At 51.9% G+C, this 15,902-nt stretch overlaps 5 protein-coding genes across 5 annotated transcripts; 2 read left to right on the top strand and 3 right to left on the bottom strand.

The window, feature by feature from the left end:
- The first annotated feature begins 8 nt into the window (after nucleotides 1-8).
- Nucleotides 9-2,907, top strand: HMPREF1120_03398 (exocyst complex component 3). Its single transcript, XM_009157466.1, has one exon. The coding sequence runs from the start codon at nucleotides 219-221 to the stop codon at nucleotides 2,529-2,531; it is 2,313 nt and encodes a 770-aa protein (XP_009155714.1). The 5' UTR covers nucleotides 9-218; the 3' UTR covers nucleotides 2,532-2,907.
- HMPREF1120_03399 (chitinase) lies at nucleotides 2,770-8,404 on the bottom strand. Its single transcript, XM_009157467.1, has 2 exons — nucleotides 6,970-8,404; nucleotides 2,770-6,917 (listed from the first exon to the last, which is right to left on the bottom strand). Exons 1-2 carry the CDS (start codon nucleotides 7,674-7,676, stop codon nucleotides 5,102-5,104), a joined length of 2,523 nt encoding a protein of 840 aa, XP_009155715.1. The 5' UTR covers nucleotides 7,677-8,404; the 3' UTR covers nucleotides 2,770-5,101.
- A 1,302-nt stretch (nucleotides 8,405-9,706) lies between these two features.
- HMPREF1120_03400 (uncharacterized protein) lies at nucleotides 9,707-13,027 on the bottom strand. Its single transcript, XM_009157468.1, has 3 exons — nucleotides 11,564-13,027; nucleotides 11,323-11,507; nucleotides 9,707-11,269 (listed from the first exon to the last, which is right to left on the bottom strand). The coding sequence occupies exons 1-3, from the start codon at nucleotides 11,624-11,626 to the stop codon at nucleotides 9,964-9,966; spliced, it is 1,554 nt and encodes a 517-aa protein (XP_009155716.1). The 5' UTR covers nucleotides 11,627-13,027; the 3' UTR covers nucleotides 9,707-9,963.
- A 245-nt stretch (nucleotides 13,028-13,272) lies between these two features.
- HMPREF1120_03401 (uncharacterized protein) lies at nucleotides 13,273-14,714 on the top strand. Its single transcript, XM_009157469.1, has 3 exons — nucleotides 13,273-13,453; nucleotides 13,515-14,258; nucleotides 14,319-14,714. The coding sequence occupies exons 1-3, from the start codon at nucleotides 13,366-13,368 to the stop codon at nucleotides 14,498-14,500; spliced, it is 1,014 nt and encodes a 337-aa protein (XP_009155717.1). The 5' UTR covers nucleotides 13,273-13,365; the 3' UTR covers nucleotides 14,501-14,714.
- Nucleotides 14,681-15,552, bottom strand: HMPREF1120_03402 (uncharacterized protein; the record flags this gene model as incomplete). The annotated part of the gene is made up of 2 exons (XM_009157470.1): nucleotides 14,681-15,425; nucleotides 15,509-15,552. The coding sequence occupies 2 exons, from the start codon at nucleotides 15,550-15,552 to the stop codon at nucleotides 14,681-14,683; spliced, it is 789 nt and encodes a 262-aa protein (XP_009155718.1).
- Nucleotides 15,553-15,902: the final 350 nt, after the last annotated feature.

Genomic DNA, 15,902 nt, shown 5'->3' on the forward strand with positions numbered 1-15,902 from the left:
ATCGATCAGCGTCAACTGCGCTTCCATGTGCAACTACAACATACCTACAGTACGACGCGATGGACATTGGCAGCCATTTGTTCGCGGGCCACATGTAATATCTCCCAGAGGCCGGCACTCTGGGTTCCTTCATTATGGCTTACTGATGGAACAAGATATCCGACGGCCCTGCACATACAACCAATCGCTCTTCAAACGTGCCCTACTAGTCATTTACCATGGCTACCTCCGTGAGTGCGACTACTAGCGGGGGTATGCCGCGCATACAAGATGCGCTACGCACTCCAGAAGACCTGGAAAAGATTACAGGACTGAAAGCAGAAATCAGTCGTCGAAAAGGCGACGTGGACGCTCGACTGCGAGAAGGACTGCAAGAGCATTTGGACAATACACAAAATGGCATGTCGACGTTATCAGAAGGGCAAAAGCTCGTGGGACAAATTAAAGAGGAAATGAAGAGCATACACGACCTTTGCGAACAGGCGCAGGCCATCCGGCGCAACTTTCCACAACTCGATTATCTCGCGCGGGTACATCGCAATTTCGAGGCCACCCGCGCCATGCAGGCCGGACTTGACAGTTTCGAGAAGGATTGCGCCTACGTACAGAGACTCCTGGAGGAAGACGAGAACGATTTGGACGAACAGCGGAACCTGCTAGAGGCACACATGCGGTTGACGCGACTGCGCGACTTCCGAGACGAAGCGCTGGATCAGATCCGAAAAGGCAAGGATTCCAGTCTGGAGCAAACGCTACTAGACTGGTTTCAGCCGCTGGACAATGTGGTCGAAATGTTTGACGAGCACCTGGGCCATATTTGCCTTAATCTCATGGACCTGGTACAACAAGATGACCGCGCGGGAATCATTGTCCGGCTTGCAATTGTGATAGCATCAGAAGAGAAGAACGATGCCAGAGTGCGCGCCATCCAAGACGCCCAAAAGGACCATCAAGATCTCGTCAGCAAGTTTACATCCTTTACAATCGGCCCCAAGTCCATCCGTGGCTATAAAGAGAAATTCCTTGAAGCGATCAAGAATGTTGCTGAGTCAAGATTCGAGGTGACAAGGGAACAGTTCCAAGCAGATCCAGATCGACTGGATAAACACACCAGGTGGTATTTTAATGATCTCGTCGCCTGCAGAGATGGCATGCAGAAGCTGTTTCCGAAGAAATGGAGGATATTCCAGACCTACGTCGACATTTATCACAAACAGATGCACGACTTCCTCATCTCATTTGTTGATGCCGAGGATCTCCGACCGCCACAGATGCTCGGCATCGTCCATTACGTCGATCTGTATTACACCAGAATGAACAAGATCGGAGTGCCGTCGGCTCAATTGAAACCACATGTCCTGGACTCGCGCGAAGCCGACCTCATTCGCGAGTACAGAAACATCATTACCAAAGCGCTCACTTCATGGATGGACAGAATGTATGTTTCTGACCGGAAGAATTTTTTGGCAAGAAGCCCCGAAGCCATCGAGCAGGACCCGGACGGCCATTTCCGAACGAAAACCCTAGGTGACATGTGGCGCATGTTGCACGAGCAAGCGCAGGCAGCTGGGGATTCAGCACGCGAAGACGTTGTGGAAGGCGTTATGAGCGCCATGTTCACCGCCCTGAAATCCAGACAACAGCAATGGGAGAGATTGATTGATGAAGAAGTCGATCGGTACAAGACCAACCCGACACCCGAACTACTTGAAACGCTACAACCACTACAAGATTGGCTGTTGGCCATTGCCAACGACCAGATCGCCTGCGTCGACGACGCTGCGGGCGATATCATCGACGACCCGACTGCCCAAAAGGGTTATCTGACGCGATTCCGCGAAGATTTCGCCAGATTGCCCACACCGCCATCAGCCAAGTTCATGTCCACGAACGGAACTACCGAGTTAGACGCCCTTCGAGACGGATATGTGGATCTAGCGACTCACTGTATCAATTGTTTCGTGCAGCTGATTTTCCGAGTCGATTTCCGCACCATTTTGACAGAGTTGTTCGTCCCCGGTAAATGGTACGAACAACAAGCCATGCAGAGAATCACCACCACGTTCGACGATTACATTGGAGACTACAGCTCGGTTCTGCATCCGTCACTCCTGGACATTCTGATCGAAGAGCTCTCGGATGCCCTGTTGGTGAATTATTTGACCGCCATCAAGTCTAACCGAGGCGTCAAGTTTAGAAGAGGCGAACCCTTCCCTGCCAAATTCAGGGATGATGTTCTTGCCGCGTTTGCTTTCTTTGAAAAATACCCCGACTCCTTTAATGAGACCATCAAACCGAAATGGAAGGCCGTGAATTTTACCGTCCAGTTGCTCGAAGCAGATAAAATTGAGGTCGTTGCTGTTTACGAGCAGTTCAAGCGCGAATTTTGGGATCTTCAATTGTCTTGGGTTGAGGGTGTGCTCAAGACAAGAGATGATTGGGATCGTGCTATGATCACGGCTGTTAAACAGGCTGCCGCTACTACTTATGCCGAGCGCGGTCTGGACACCGTCATGAGCAGAGTCAAGTAGGTGGCGACAAACGACAAGAAGGAGTCCTCAAAACACATATGTTAGACGATTATGAATGGTGAAATCGACCCCGGTAGCGCATATGATACCTTATCCAACTCACCTACGTACTTACCTATTCTCTATGTACTACCTTAGAAATTCTTATGACTATGCCATGTCGTCTGATTCTTCGGGCTAGATGAAAGGCAAACAACCCCCCCAAACTTGAATGTGCAAGAAAGGATAGGGAATGGAATGGAATGGAAGTGAAGCCGTTGATTGAGCAATGAACTGTAGCTGTCTCGCAGAGCCCTGAACATCTCTGAGTCTCTCTCCTCCGTCGCTGGTAGCTGTGCACTAGATACAATAACATCACAGTCAAATAGAGTAGTCCCACACTTCAGACGGAAGCAAGGTACAAATGTGTAAATATACGTGGATTCGCTCGTACATAAGCAAGTAGGAATACAGGGCACTGCACGGTGATGACCTTGGTCATCTCAAATCACAGTTCGACCTTGGAAGTGCAAGGAAGAAAGCAAGGACAGCAAGTAATCTCACGTGAAATGGATCGATACCAGAACCAAAACACACTGTCATCATCATCGGACAGGAAAAACAATGGCACAAAAAAGAATCTGGCCAGCGCAGCGTGACTCGAACCCCCAACCCCCGAGTGCTGGACCACTTTCTTTCCTTAGGGGCATGGCACAAAAAAGGAAGCCTGCTCCAAGCGCAGCGCGAACCCCAAACCTTTCAAGGACAAAAAAATCTCGCGCGTTGGAGTTAACCTCGCCTCATAGTCGGTATATAGAACCGTTAATGTCCTCGGCTGGGTTTTGGATTTAAGGTCACCTGCGGAAGAGAGAGAGAGCCGATAAGGAAACACATCCCACAATGTTGGATCGGTCGGTCGGGGATGGTCAGTCGGGAGATGGTTTCCATAGTGTGGCTCTCTCAACGCGCCCAGTGCCAAGCACTACAGGAGCACGGATCTCAGGACGTGAAAGATGGCGACAAATCAATCAGGCCAAGAGACCGTAGAGGTGTGTGACACCTCCACCCATGTTGGACCATGGGAGTGTGTGCAACCTGTGAATGTTGGGAGGAATTTGGAAATCGAAAGTGATAAAGTGGTGAATTAATGAATCGGGTGGAGGGCGCCCGGTAAGAATTGGGCGTTGAGGAGGGAGGGCACCCGGGAAGAAAAAGGTGAAAACAGGGAAAGGAAGGATGAACGGAGGAAGGAAGAGATGAAAACAGGACTGGTGGGGTCGATGGTACCTACAGCAGGTGGTGTGTGGTGTGTGATATATGACTGAATGGACCAGAAAGCAGGGGATGCCAGTGTAAATATGCAAGCTGAGGTATGCTTGCTGCTCCTTTTGGGGAGTCTTCAGGTCTTAGGAGTGCTTTAGGTAGATAGGGAGGGAGTGGGTGGGGAAGGGAGATGGGGAGTGAGAAAGACAAGGGGCTGAGAAAGTGCGAGGGGAGTACTAAGGAGAGAAAGGGAGCAAGAAAGCGAATGAGGGAGTGAGAGAGAGAGCGGGAGGGGGTAAGGAAGACAGAAGAGAACAAGGAAAGAAGAGAGATAGCAAAGTAGGAAGGTCGTAAGTAGATAGTAAGAAGGAAAGGAGGTAGATAGGGAAGGAGATAGGTAGGGGAGAGAGGCAGGCGACAACTATGAGAGAACACAAAAGAAAAACCGATGTTGGGGGACCCGAAGGAGGTAGTTGTATAGCGGCAGAACAGGATGGACATTGAAAGACGGAACAGAGACATGAGATATTGATCGACCCCTATGATGGGACCGAGACTAATCAAGGGTAGAAATAAAAGGGCCAAACGTAGTCTTCAGCCTTGTGCGGAAAGTGGGAACAACACTGATGGTTGATATGGCTTCAGAAAGCATCCAAGTCAAGTCGGGACGGGGCGAGGAATTGCTTCGGAAAAGCAAGCCGGAGGGCCAGGCGGGGCAGGCACAGAGTACTGCACCAGGGGGGAAGACAAAGCTGGGAAATCAAGTGGATAAAAAGCTGGGGAAAATAGCATCATAAAAGGGAGAAAAGGCAAACGATATGGCCAGGAAGTACACGAACAGTGGTATAAAGCAGAAAGATAGACAACATGCAGATGGATGAAAACTCGGTCCGTGGTCATGGACAAACAACACGAACAGGGAGATAAAAACAGACTTGAACGTGGAGCAGGTTTTCTCGCTGAGTGGGGCCCGTGTACCGAAAGACAAGGGATCCACTCAACAGGTCATCAACCTTGCGCTGTTCCAAGCTTTGCCTTGAGCATGGATTCGACTCTTCCTCGCACACTTGATAAACTGTCTGCAACAAGATCTTTGCAAGGCCCTCAGGGCGACAGAAGACAGTGATGGATATCACTCACACAGCCAATGGAACACACAAACGCAAATGCATCAGTATTGGCAGCTAAACAATCGACATAAAAATTGCTCGGCAGTCCAAACAGAAACACACCCAATTCGGCCGTCTCGCTTCCCAGATTAGAATTGCACGCTCAAACCATGTCCGAAAATAAAGACATCATGCAGTTGACAGATCCGGCTAATCGAATTAAATGAACAATGACACAGCAGCAACAGCCATGCAAACAGCCACACTCAAGACGGTCCCCGGCAATTGCTGCTGGGCGGCAGCGCCGGTGTACGGGGCAATGGCGGGAGACACCGAGGACGTCGAGTTTTGGCCAGCTGCAGGGGCAAGCCATCCGCTGTTACTGGCCGGTTTGATGGAGGTAGCCGCCGGTGCAATCGCGGTCGAGGCGCTGGAGCTGGAGCTGGAACTGGAGCTGGAGCCGGAACCTTGGGCGCCGGGCACTGCGGCGTTGTTGACAACGACAGTCTCGGTGGGTTTGGCTGCGCTGACAATGGTAGCAGGGACAGAAGAGGCCAAAGTAATTGCTGTGAAGGACGGCGAAGGAATTTCAGTCTCAACACCAGTAACGGTGGTCTTGGAAGCCGGAACAGCCACAACGGGCACCACAGTCTGAGTCAGCACGGCCGTCGCGGTGGCAATGGGAATTGTCAATGTCACCGTGGTGGTGGTCTCGGCGCACTGTGTGCAAACAGTCACGGTGGTTGTGAAGCCGCTTGGAAGGCCGTTGGTCTCTGTGGGCCAGACGAAGGAGCTGACCGTCGCGCTGGGTGTAACGGTGATGGTTGTGGTCAGAGTATATGGCCGAGTGGTGAAGCCTGTTGGGCAGATATCGACGTACGAAGTCACGAAGACCGTAGTGGTGACATCGGGAGCGACCGTCTCGGACGCAGTGGTCGTAGTAGGAGCCACTGTGACGGTCGCCGACCAATCTTGCCAGGCAAAGGGAGTGGTGGTCGTGGTGCTGGTCTCAGAAGTCTCGGTTGGGCCGACAACAACGCTCGAGGTGCTTGTGGAGCTGCTTCCGACGGTCCAGTCGACCCATGTACCGGCGGGCGTGGTGGTTGTCGCAACAGTGGTGCTGGTTGTTGATGTAGAGGTGCCCTGAGGAGCCCCGACTGCGGACGTGGTGGTAGTCGTGGTGGTAGCACCGCCAACGGGACCGACCGCGTTGCCAGAAGTGGTGGTGGACGTGCTGGTGTTGGGGTCGAAAGAAGTGGTGGTTGTGGTTACTGCACCTGTAGTAGTGGTCGAACCACCAATGGGACCAACGTCGTTGCCCGAGGATGTCGTAATGGTCGCGGAAGTTATTGTAGCCGTGGTGGTGGTCGAGGTGGTGGTGGTGCTTGTGCCGCCGATAGGACCGACATCGTTCCTTGAGGAAGTGGTAGTAGTAGCCGACGGGGCCTCCGAAGTGGTGGTGGAAGTAGTAGTGGTGGGAACTTCAAATGTAGTAGTGGTAGTAGTGGTTGAGGCTACGGTTGTGGTTGTGGTGGTAGTAGTAGTTGGAGCTTCAGTCGTGGTCGTGGTCGTAGTTGTAGTCGTTGGAGCTTGGGTTGTAGTAGTCGTTGTGGTTGTGCTCGTGGTCGTCGAGGTGGTGGTCGTGCTAGTGGTGGTCGTCGTTACAGCAGGAGCACAAGACAACTGGCTGAAGAGTTCCTTTACGTTCTGAGCATAACTCTTGCCGTTGATCTGGTTGTTGGCCGAGTAGGTGGCTTCCCACAGCATGACTCCACCGAAGATGGAACGATAGGTGTAGCTGCACGCATACGCCTCAAGTAGTGCCTTGACCTCGGGTAGAGACAGATAGAAGCTGGCATCGTTCGCGGCGGACTCGGATGCCGGAAGGCCAACATAAAGCTGGACAGCCTTATTCTTCGAGTACGTCCGCAGCCAGTGTGCCCAACCGAAGGTGATGTCGGTTGCGGTGTTCAGCTTGCCAGAGCTGAACAGCGATGAGGCAGAGCATCGAGCAGAGTTGTAGTACTGGACAAAGCTAGGGTTTACGTTAGCAGAATCCGAATAACGGAGCGGACAAGGTCCCATACATATAGTCAAAATCGGCGTTCTGGATCGCGTTGGCCAGCTGAGGATCCGGAACGTCACACTGCGGAGCTGCAGAAATGTAGTACTGCTTGGACTGGCTGGCAAATTTACTTCTCAGCTCCGTGACCAAGTCCGCATACCCAAAGCCACCACCAGACTCAATATCTAGGTCGAAACCATCCACCACGTTCTGGCCGAACGGACGAGGATACAACGTCTCAGTAGTGTCCTGAGGCGGACCGTAGGCTCCCCATAAAAAGTCGGCAAAGTCCTTGGCCGAAGTGGTTGATGAGATGGTGTTTCCTGCAGTATCACCTCCGATAGAGGCAAGAATCTTCTTGCCCAATGCCTGGCAGACAGGAATGTCCTCGGCGATCTGCCAACATTCTGTAAACATCTTTGTCTGGGTGCCATCCGGGGCAACCCAGTACGGACTTCCGCAAGCATTGGCGTAATTGGTCCCCGGGTAGCCATTGTTGCCAGAGTGATCCGGGAAGGTATTCACAAAGCCAATTGGGATGACGTCGATTGTCGTGTCGCGACAGAAATCGGCCAGTCTCTGTTGAGCGTTCCCATTTCCCCAGTATACTGCCAATTTTGGCGTCGTAGCGAAATCCCTCTTGGATGAGCTTTCGATCGGTGATGCGATAGTAGAAGAAGCAAGGCTCAACGCCGCCAGCAAGCTGGCGGTCAATCTCGTCGGAGCCATGATGTAAAAGACTGGAAAAAAGAGAGAATGAAAGGCACGAAAAAACAAAGCGCTTCTTCAGAGTTTGAAATGAGTGACTGGGCAACAAGAGGCCCGAACAGTGGAAAGGAAAGACTGGACGCAAGCAAAAGCCTGCAGCGCGAGTGGTAAGGACCGTGGGTATGGGAGAGTGTGAAGAAAGGAAAGCCAGGAGGAAACCGTGAAAAGCACAAGGCACAAGGAGGCCATATGAACGAAGCTTACCTAGCGCATGGCAGGCGGGCTGGCCTCGCGCCGGAGGGACAACAGGCCTGGATGGACCGATGACAGAATCTCTCCACCGTCAATCTGGAACGACCTACCGTTGGCCATTCAGAAATCAGGCTGTCGGATGAACAACGGTAAAGCTTGACTACGGGTAGGCCATGATGCCCCCATGATGCCTGGTGTTACCTGTGGCTGTAACTTCTTCACCCTGGGGTGGTGTTTCCCCCTTTGTTCTGGTGATTGAACCATGAGGTCGAAGAGCAAACGTCAGAGATTTCCAAATGTACGACGGCTAGAGAGCGGGCTTGCCAGGTCCCTGAACGAACTGAACGGGTTAGGGCCAGGCGCCTATGCAAGCTGCTGAGCGTGTCTGGGAAGAGTTTTGGCGTGTTTGCGCGCGACGGGAAGATGCTAATCTCCAGGCTGATGTCTGCAAGGAACACAGGGTGGAGGAAGCAGACGTGGTGGAGCGCAAGGCAGACAAAGTGATTCGAGGAAATTGAAGTGCTTGAAGTCGCTTTCCCGCCAGGGGGTGCCTCCTTTTCCTGTTTCGGACTAGGCTGGCCCGTTCAGGGGCTCCAGCTTCGACCTCACTTCATCTTTTTCTCCCGCGCCAACGCCAACGAAAACACCCAACACAGCCTCCGACCAGCCTCATCTCCGGGTACAACGTACAACGTTGTATACAACGTGCTCATCGCCGAGCTCGGGACCCTTTCAGGTCTGTGACTCCCTCTGGCCCCCACCCCAGCGGATCGACTGTGTCCGAATCTCAGGTCGCAGGTCCCCGGAAAATTAATTCTGGGCGTGCTGTCAGTTCGAGATCGTTCAAGACCGAAACCAGCCCTCATCCATGGTCAAACCACCATCCTCTCTTTGCGCGTGTGACGAGGCTGGGAGTTGGACAGTACTGTACGCGCGAGATTCAACACTGAAAGGAACGACAACACCTCAGCGCATCGAATCAACCTTCCGCGCTCACAATTCGATGCTTGTAATCCCCAGATTGCAATCTGCACGATCCACAAGATACACAAACACTGGTCTGGCCGAAATTCGCCTAGTCCTGTTAGCCAGGCACAAGCAGATGACAAAGCACCGCGCTCCTCCGTTCTCACCGCACCCTCCAGATTACTTACTTGTATAGAAACGGACTCCGCCTCCGCGCTAGATATATAGAATAGAAGATCTCATGCCCGCCAAAACCAGTTGGGCGAATGGTTGGTCCTGGCTATTTCATACAATCTCCTGTCCACGATGAGATGATTGTACAATGTACGTTGTAGTCCCGTTCTTCTTTCAGTCTTCCGAGTTAGATGATTAGATCCAGGGAATCCCCGTCCTCTTTCGGGGTAGGCTCACATATTGCCTTGTGACTGCAGACCGACCTTAACACGCAAGCCATTATTGAGGGGTCATCTCGAATCGCCTTCATCTTTCAGACGAAAATATTACCCATTGTTGTTGGCAATCAATAGTTATGCGGTCATAGTCTTCTCCAGGATCTCGGTTATATATATCAACGTTCGCTGTGTGTTTGTTTGCTCGTCCGATGTCAACAGGACGATCATGGCGATCACAGTTCGTCAATCTCCCTTTCGAAACAACCGTCAGCCATGCTTTCTAGCTTAACCAAACTACTCGCTCCGGCTTAACTCCCTTCTTTGCTGCTGGTCTTCAGTGAAAGATAATCTCTCGCCGCCTCGAATTGTGGTCTGCTGGCCATCGTTGAGGCTCAAGGTCAGGCTCCGAGATTAAGATCATTTTTGGTATGAATGCGGAGCAAGGCAATGGTAGTCGACTCCAAGGTGGTATTGCAGAATAAAATTGTATGTAAGGATTGCTATCTAAGCTGGAAGCATATGTGCAACTCGCAAGGTATTGCTTTTATTTATTTGTAGATGGTTCTTGTGTTGGTCCAGGATTTCACGAGATGCTTGGAAGACTTGCAGGTAGACACTGCCGTATGAGCAGCCGTTGATCCCGATATCCAGAAAAGAGTGCACCGTAGTAGAGTAAGCCCTCAATCTCATCGGTCGTTTTAGGTGCTCGGTGCCTGCTTTTCCGCCACCACCGATTCATGAGCGACGTTTTCGCTACTTGCCTCACTAGCGACCTCCTTAATCGGTCCATGAAAACGTTTCCGCGCACGAACAAAGTAGTTGACCGCGGCAATGACCATGACCCCGATGAATACAAGAGAAGCATAGTTCATGTTCTGGCTCGTGACCGGGAGGACTGGCGGGAACGGCAGGAAGATGATGAGAAAGAGACAAAAGACCAAAGACGCAATATTGACGGACAAGCCAAATCTTCCCATGGTCCACGGTCCAAAGCTGATTGGATTGTCGACACTGAATCGCCGAATTGCAAACATGACGGTTGGGATCGCATAGGAGAAATAGAAGCCCAAGGTGGTCAACGAAATCAGGGCATTAAAGGCGGTCGTTGAACCAATGTTGATGAGTGACAGAAGGGAAACCGCAGCAAAGATTGCTAGAACCGAGTTTGTCGGGCACTTGTTCCACGGTGTGATGTGAGAGAATACTCGGGAGCAGGGAAGCCCTTTATCTCGAGCAAAGGCCCAGATCAGTCGTGACACCGAGGCCATACACCCAAAAAGGTTCATAGTAAAGACGAGGACGACGGCTGTCATCATCGCGGTGGCGCCTTTCTGGCTGTTCGTTGCTTGTAGGAAAACAGCAATGATGGGATATCCGGTTGGTGTCTCAAAGACAGCATCGGTATCGGTGATGGCGTACAGAATGGTCAGAATGTAGGCGAAGGCCGCCGTTCCATTAATAACCACCGACCAAATCATTGCTCGAGGCACATTCTTTGGAGCATCATATGCTTCTTCACTCATGTGTACCACGGCATCAACGCCGGCCAGGGCGAAGGCTGGCGTGAGAAACCCCAGACAGAAGCTGACGCCATCGCTACCCCAGCCCCCGTCATTGATCAAAGTTCCCCAAACATCATCGTTGTTGGCTTTGGTGCTTGTAGCCAAGATGGCGATCATGACGATGAAGAAGAACAAAACGTGCAGCACACCCCCAAGGGTCTCCCAAAGTGGAAGAAACTTCTTGCCAAAGGTATTTCCAAGAGCTGCGACGCCAGCAAATGCAATCATCATGAGAGTTGCATGCCACCTTTTCGCTTCATATCCCGAATAGTTGAGGATGGCTAACCCTTGTATCATGGTTGCAATCAAGTAACACACCGATGCAACAGCGGCGACCCAGCCGGTGATGGTGATCCAGCCCTGAATATAGCTGATCAAGGCGCGCCACTTCAACGGCGAGTGTTCGGCGCTCCAGTGATACTGTGCCCCAGCAATTGGTGAACTTAGCCCGGTAGTCAGTAATTGTTTCTTGAGCTTCACAGTCGTCCAACGCACATGGAAGCCATTTCGGCCAAGGAAGCTGCGATACATAGTGTACCAAACACAGACACGATGAAGCCGTACACCACAGAGGCAGGTCCACCATTGGTGTATGCGCCAGCGAACAAGGCGCTTGTGGCTTCCCATGTGCACAGCGTCGTCGCTGACATACCAAGCAAGGCCCAAAAATTCCATTCTCGCTGGGACCAGTTTGTTAACGGGAAAGGCAGCAGTGGTGATTCGTCAGATTACTCACCTTCAAGACCTGCTTCTTACCAGCTGCCTCTAAAGCAGCTGCATCTGAAGTATACACCGTCATATTGCCGTTAGTACTCAGCTACGCAGTAGAAAGCGCAACAAAAGACAGCAAGGAAGAGGATGAGAGGAGGAAAAATCGGTACTGTAGAAGGCGACCGGAGTACATGGGCGCCGGTGGGATACTTGACCTCTCAAGGCTTCGAGAGTCCTTCTGCTGTTATGTGCAAGGGTTCTAGACATCGTGGTCGAGGCGAGACAAGGCCTCGCTCACGCTTATCTGAGAGGGGAAGCTACAGGTAGTCGACCACCGTCCATTTCGCGAGTTCGCATTGGATGCGCTGGCAATCCAGACGTTGATCACCAGGAAGTGCTACTCTTACCACGCCTCGCCTGATATTGGTGGTGTGGGGCCGGAAGATGGGATACATACCCGACAAACATATCACAGGTTCCAACGTCTGTTGCTCCAATGATGAGAGGATGAGTTGCAGCAGATCACCTGGAGGCGCACCGTAGTGCAAGAGCGTACGCCACAAGTCTCGGAGCCGGTGCCGCTAAAGGATAAGGCCTGTTCAGGCTCTGCAGTGCGCGGAGGCCTGGGGGCGGGATCCATGAGCTTGTTGACACTTGATATGGGAGCCTTCCACCTGAGCTGATAGCATTCGTGCAAAGACTCCATGCATCACGTCAAAGGCGAGTGACCATTCAAAAGGGAAAGAGTGTCCGTAGAGAGTGCTTTGGCGTACTAGACTACCCCGGCAGTCCCTGCAGCATACTGTCGTAGCGACGACAGGCATGAGAGATGGAGAGGGAGGACGTGGTAGCACTTGTGACCGGTGATTCCAAACCACAGAGCAACAAGTTCTCTGCGTGGTCGCTCAAGCCAGGGTGCATGATTCCCTGCTCGCTAGCTTGCTGCACCTTGAACTGCACCCGGCAAAAAGAAACATGCATGTTGCAGTAGAACGCCATGGGTCAACACATGGGACGTCCAACAAACCTGGGAACGAGTCCGCTTGACACATGGGACGGACGATGGAACCAGCCAGGCAAATTCTAGACCGCCTGTACTCGAAGTCTATACACATCTCGTTGCATAGCACATGAGGTAGAGAGGCTGAAGCGAATGCGATTCCATGCTTGCACGTCGTCTGTCGAGTCAAGTAGCGCCCCCAGCTGCGCCAGTGTGATGCAGGGTACCTTCCTGGCGGCCTGTTGGAAGCGTGCCAGGATTGTCAGGGGTATACACCGTTACACCACATGCTTGAGCCCGGAACCCGGAGTGGACATTGGAGCACGAGTCAACAATGCCCCTCCCGCGCCCGAGAGAAGGTTGGGCAACGCAAGTATGGCGTGAGCATAAGTTCGGCAAACCTGTGCCAACAGTTGTTGATTTGATATACGTTATAGGCTCGCAAACGCGATGTGGTTGCTGGGATGGATGTACAACATTGCAACGCTGTACAACTTTGGACCACGCAAGAAGAGTTGCAACAGCACTGGCAGTTGCAGTGGCAGCAGATCGACCAAACAAGCTAACGACAGTACTAGTACCAATACGGTTACTACTTGTAGTAGCTTAACGGTGATACAATGATTATGCTGTACTAGTGCCATCTGCGGAACAACGTAGCACCGTTCCATTCGCTGACCGCCTTTCAAAGTTCACTTCGAGTCGCGGCAGAATTATTTTCTGAATGCGCTCGAGGCTTCTTTCTTGAACCGAAGTTGACCTGTAGACAATCAACACGAAACATCTTAATTTTACAATATTCCGTTCAGAATATAGCACCAAAAGCCATGGCTACCGATACAGAAGACGTTACCACTCTCTTCGCGGAACTTGGAGACCTGGAAAAAGACTTTGCACAGGTCGAACTCGATGCCTGTAGGTTTGCCTCTGCAGGAATACCAGTCTAGTGTATATGTCGGCTAACAGTTTTGTCTAGTGAGAAGGAAAGAGTTTGCCCTCAAACCTCTCTACTCGAAGCGCAAAGAGCTGCTCGACAAAATCCCCGACTTCTGGCCTACCGTCTTCGGCAATGGACCGGAGGAAATCCAACAGTTCTTGTCGCCAGATGACCTTGCTCTGATTTCCGCAATCAAATCCTTCTCCGTGGAGCGATATCAAATTGAGTCGGAAACCGCTGGCGAGCCTCGCAGTCTGCGATTCACCTTCGAATTTGCCGAGAACGACTTCATAGAGGATACCAAGTTGGTCAAAGAGTTTGAGTACAAGCCTCGGGATGATGGCCCTGGTAGTTTGGTGTCCAAACCAGTCGCGATCAAATGGAAGAACAAGCGGCGGGACGTCACCCACGGCTTGCTTGATGCGGCCGTCGAACTTTACCAAGCAGAAGAAGCCCTGAAGCTGAAGAATGGGGAGAACGAAATCGACATTGTCGAGCGGGAGTCGTTGTGGCAGCATGAAAAGTTGCGCGAAAAGATGGCCAAGCTGGACGAGAGCCCCGAGCTGGAACCAAGCTTCTTCAACTGGTTCGGCTTCCGCGGCGCCGTCAAAACTCCCCAACCCAAACCAGCTGTTGCGGAGAACGGAGCCAACGGGGCGGATGAGGACGACGAAGACGACGAAGATGAAGAGCCAATGTTGGAAGTCGAGATCTTCCCGGCTGGTGAAGAGGTTGCCATCGTCCTTGCAGAGGAACTTTGGGCAGATGCCATGGATTATTTCAGTGAGTCGCATTGCATTCCTTCTAAAGTTGCCAAAATCGGTCGTACTGACTTTCGTGCAGTGTCTGCTCAAGAAGGATCCGACTCATCCTCCGAGGTCAATGAGATTGTCGACGACGACGAGGAATCCTCGGATGATGACGCCCCGGAGTTGGTTGAGGGCGAAATCACCACCGAGGTCCAGGAAGTGGAAGAAGAGGATGCGAAGGATGACAGACCGAAGAAACGCCAGCGCAAAGACTGAACGTTTGCTGCCTTCCATTTCCACCTTCCCACATGTAATATCAGTTGTGTGACCGAATAAGAACCTGTTTCAAGTTTGCATCTTTTTAAGCCGTCGGGTCATCCTTTGTGTCTCTCGCAGCCATTTTCTCGAGTCTTTCCTGCCTTTAGTAAATTTCGCGGGTTTATTTCCCACACCTTTTCAAAGCACAATAACCAAAATCAGCAGTATAATCAAGACGACAATCAAGACAGCAATACAACAGCTGCTGACCGTGTCCTCGTTTTTCCTTATGACCTGGTTCACCTTCTTAACTCCCACACTCAACTTCCCACCGACCCGATCGGCCAACGTATCAACCTCATCGAGCAATTGACCCTGCTCCTCGAGTTCGCGACCCATATCCTCCGCCTGGCCACGCAACACGCCAACCGTCTGAAACACGCCATCGAGCTGTTCATCCTGTTCGGCCATGATTGTAGCTTGCTGTTGGGCTTCGAATTCGCCATAAGGATCGTTGTCGTTGTTGTAGTCGTCGTCGTCGTCGTCGTCTTCAAAGGCCGCTGGTGCTGGGAGCCGGGAGCCAGCGACCGTCGACGGGAGGCGGCCCGTGGATCCTGCCCCAGCGGCAACATGTTGAGAAGTCTCGCCCGTTATATTCTCAAGTTCGCGCCTCATGCCTTCGACCTCGTCGCCGACATCTTTGACAAACTGTCTCCGTCGCTGGACTTCGGCCACATCGAGTCCGAATCTGTAGGGGTCGGTTTCTGCCGCAGACACGGATTCAAGTAGGTCCGCGAGGTCAGCTGTCAAAGTCTCGAGGTTCGACTGTAAGTCTGCCCGCGACTGTTGCAGTTCTGGAGATGTGGGTGATGTTGATAGTGTGCGGATGCGGAGGTAGGAAGAGAATAGGTGGCGGGTTGATTGGAGGGTTGCCTGGACATCACTGGAAGATAGGAGACCCAGAGGGGGGCCAATGTTAGTTCGTTTGACTTCGCTGCGAGGCGTAGGGAGTTATATATTGCATACGTTTGGACTTCGAGGAAGGGGTCTTCCGACTGAGGATTCGCCATGGTTGGTGAAATCGCAATCGCCGAACAGAGAGGAGAAAGCAGATAGATTGCTCTAAGAGGAAAGGGCGTTGCCCTGGGTTCTAGGTTGTCTTATGACATGATTGTCCTGGTGTGAGCGTGAGGAATGTCGAAAAGGGTCGGAGGGAGCCTGGCTATAGTATAGTAATAAGGGTAGCCAGTGTGGATGATGGACGCTGGCTCCTAGTATGCCGCAGGTCAATAATAATAATCATTGAGATCGTCGGAGGATGTTTCGCCCAAGTTGATAGGGATGCTGTCTTCGCACCACCACACCAGGTCATCCGTTGCAATGTTATAAGGATGCATACATGTACATGATCTTATACAGT

Source organism: Exophiala dermatitidis, assembly GCF_000230625.1.
Source record: "Exophiala dermatitidis NIH/UT8656 unplaced genomic scaffold supercont1.3, whole genome shotgun sequence".
NCBI classification, from domain to species: domain Eukaryota; kingdom Fungi; phylum Ascomycota; class Eurotiomycetes; order Chaetothyriales; family Herpotrichiellaceae; genus Exophiala; species Exophiala dermatitidis.

Bases quoted from the DNA above. Each gene is read 5' to 3' on its own strand.
- HMPREF1120_03401 (XM_009157469.1), top strand. From the start codon at position 13,366: ATGGCTACCGATACAGAAGACGTTACCACTCTCTTCGCGGAACTTGGA. The intron at 13,454-13,514 runs GTAGGTTTGCCT...AGTTTTGTCTAG, and splicing joins ACAGGTCGAACTCGATGCCT to TGAGAAGGAAAGAGTTTGCC. The intron at 14,259-14,318 runs GTGAGTCGCATT...ACTTTCGTGCAG, and splicing joins AGATGCCATGGATTATTTCA to TGTCTGCTCAAGAAGGATCC.
- HMPREF1120_03398 (XM_009157466.1), top strand. From the start codon at position 219: ATGGCTACCTCCGTGAGTGCGACTACTAGCGGGGGTATGCCGCGCATA.
- HMPREF1120_03399 (XM_009157467.1), bottom strand. From the start codon at position 7,676: ATGGCTCCGACGAGATTGACCGCCAGCTTGCTGGCGGCGTTGAGCCTT. The intron at 6,918-6,969 runs GTATGGGACCTT...CGTAAACCCTAG, and splicing joins AACGCCGATTTTGACTATAT to CTTTGTCCAGTACTACAACT.
- HMPREF1120_03400 (XM_009157468.1), bottom strand. From the start codon at position 11,626: ATGACGGTGTATACTTCAGATGCAGCTGCTTTAGAGGCAGCTGGTAAG. The intron at 11,508-11,563 runs GTGAGTAATCTG...AACTGGTCCCAG, and splicing joins GTAAGAAGCAGGTCTTGAAG to CGAGAATGGAATTTTTGGGC. The intron at 11,270-11,322 runs GTGCGTTGGACG...TACCGGGCTAAG, and splicing joins TTGGCCGAAATGGCTTCCAT to TTCACCAATTGCTGGGGCAC.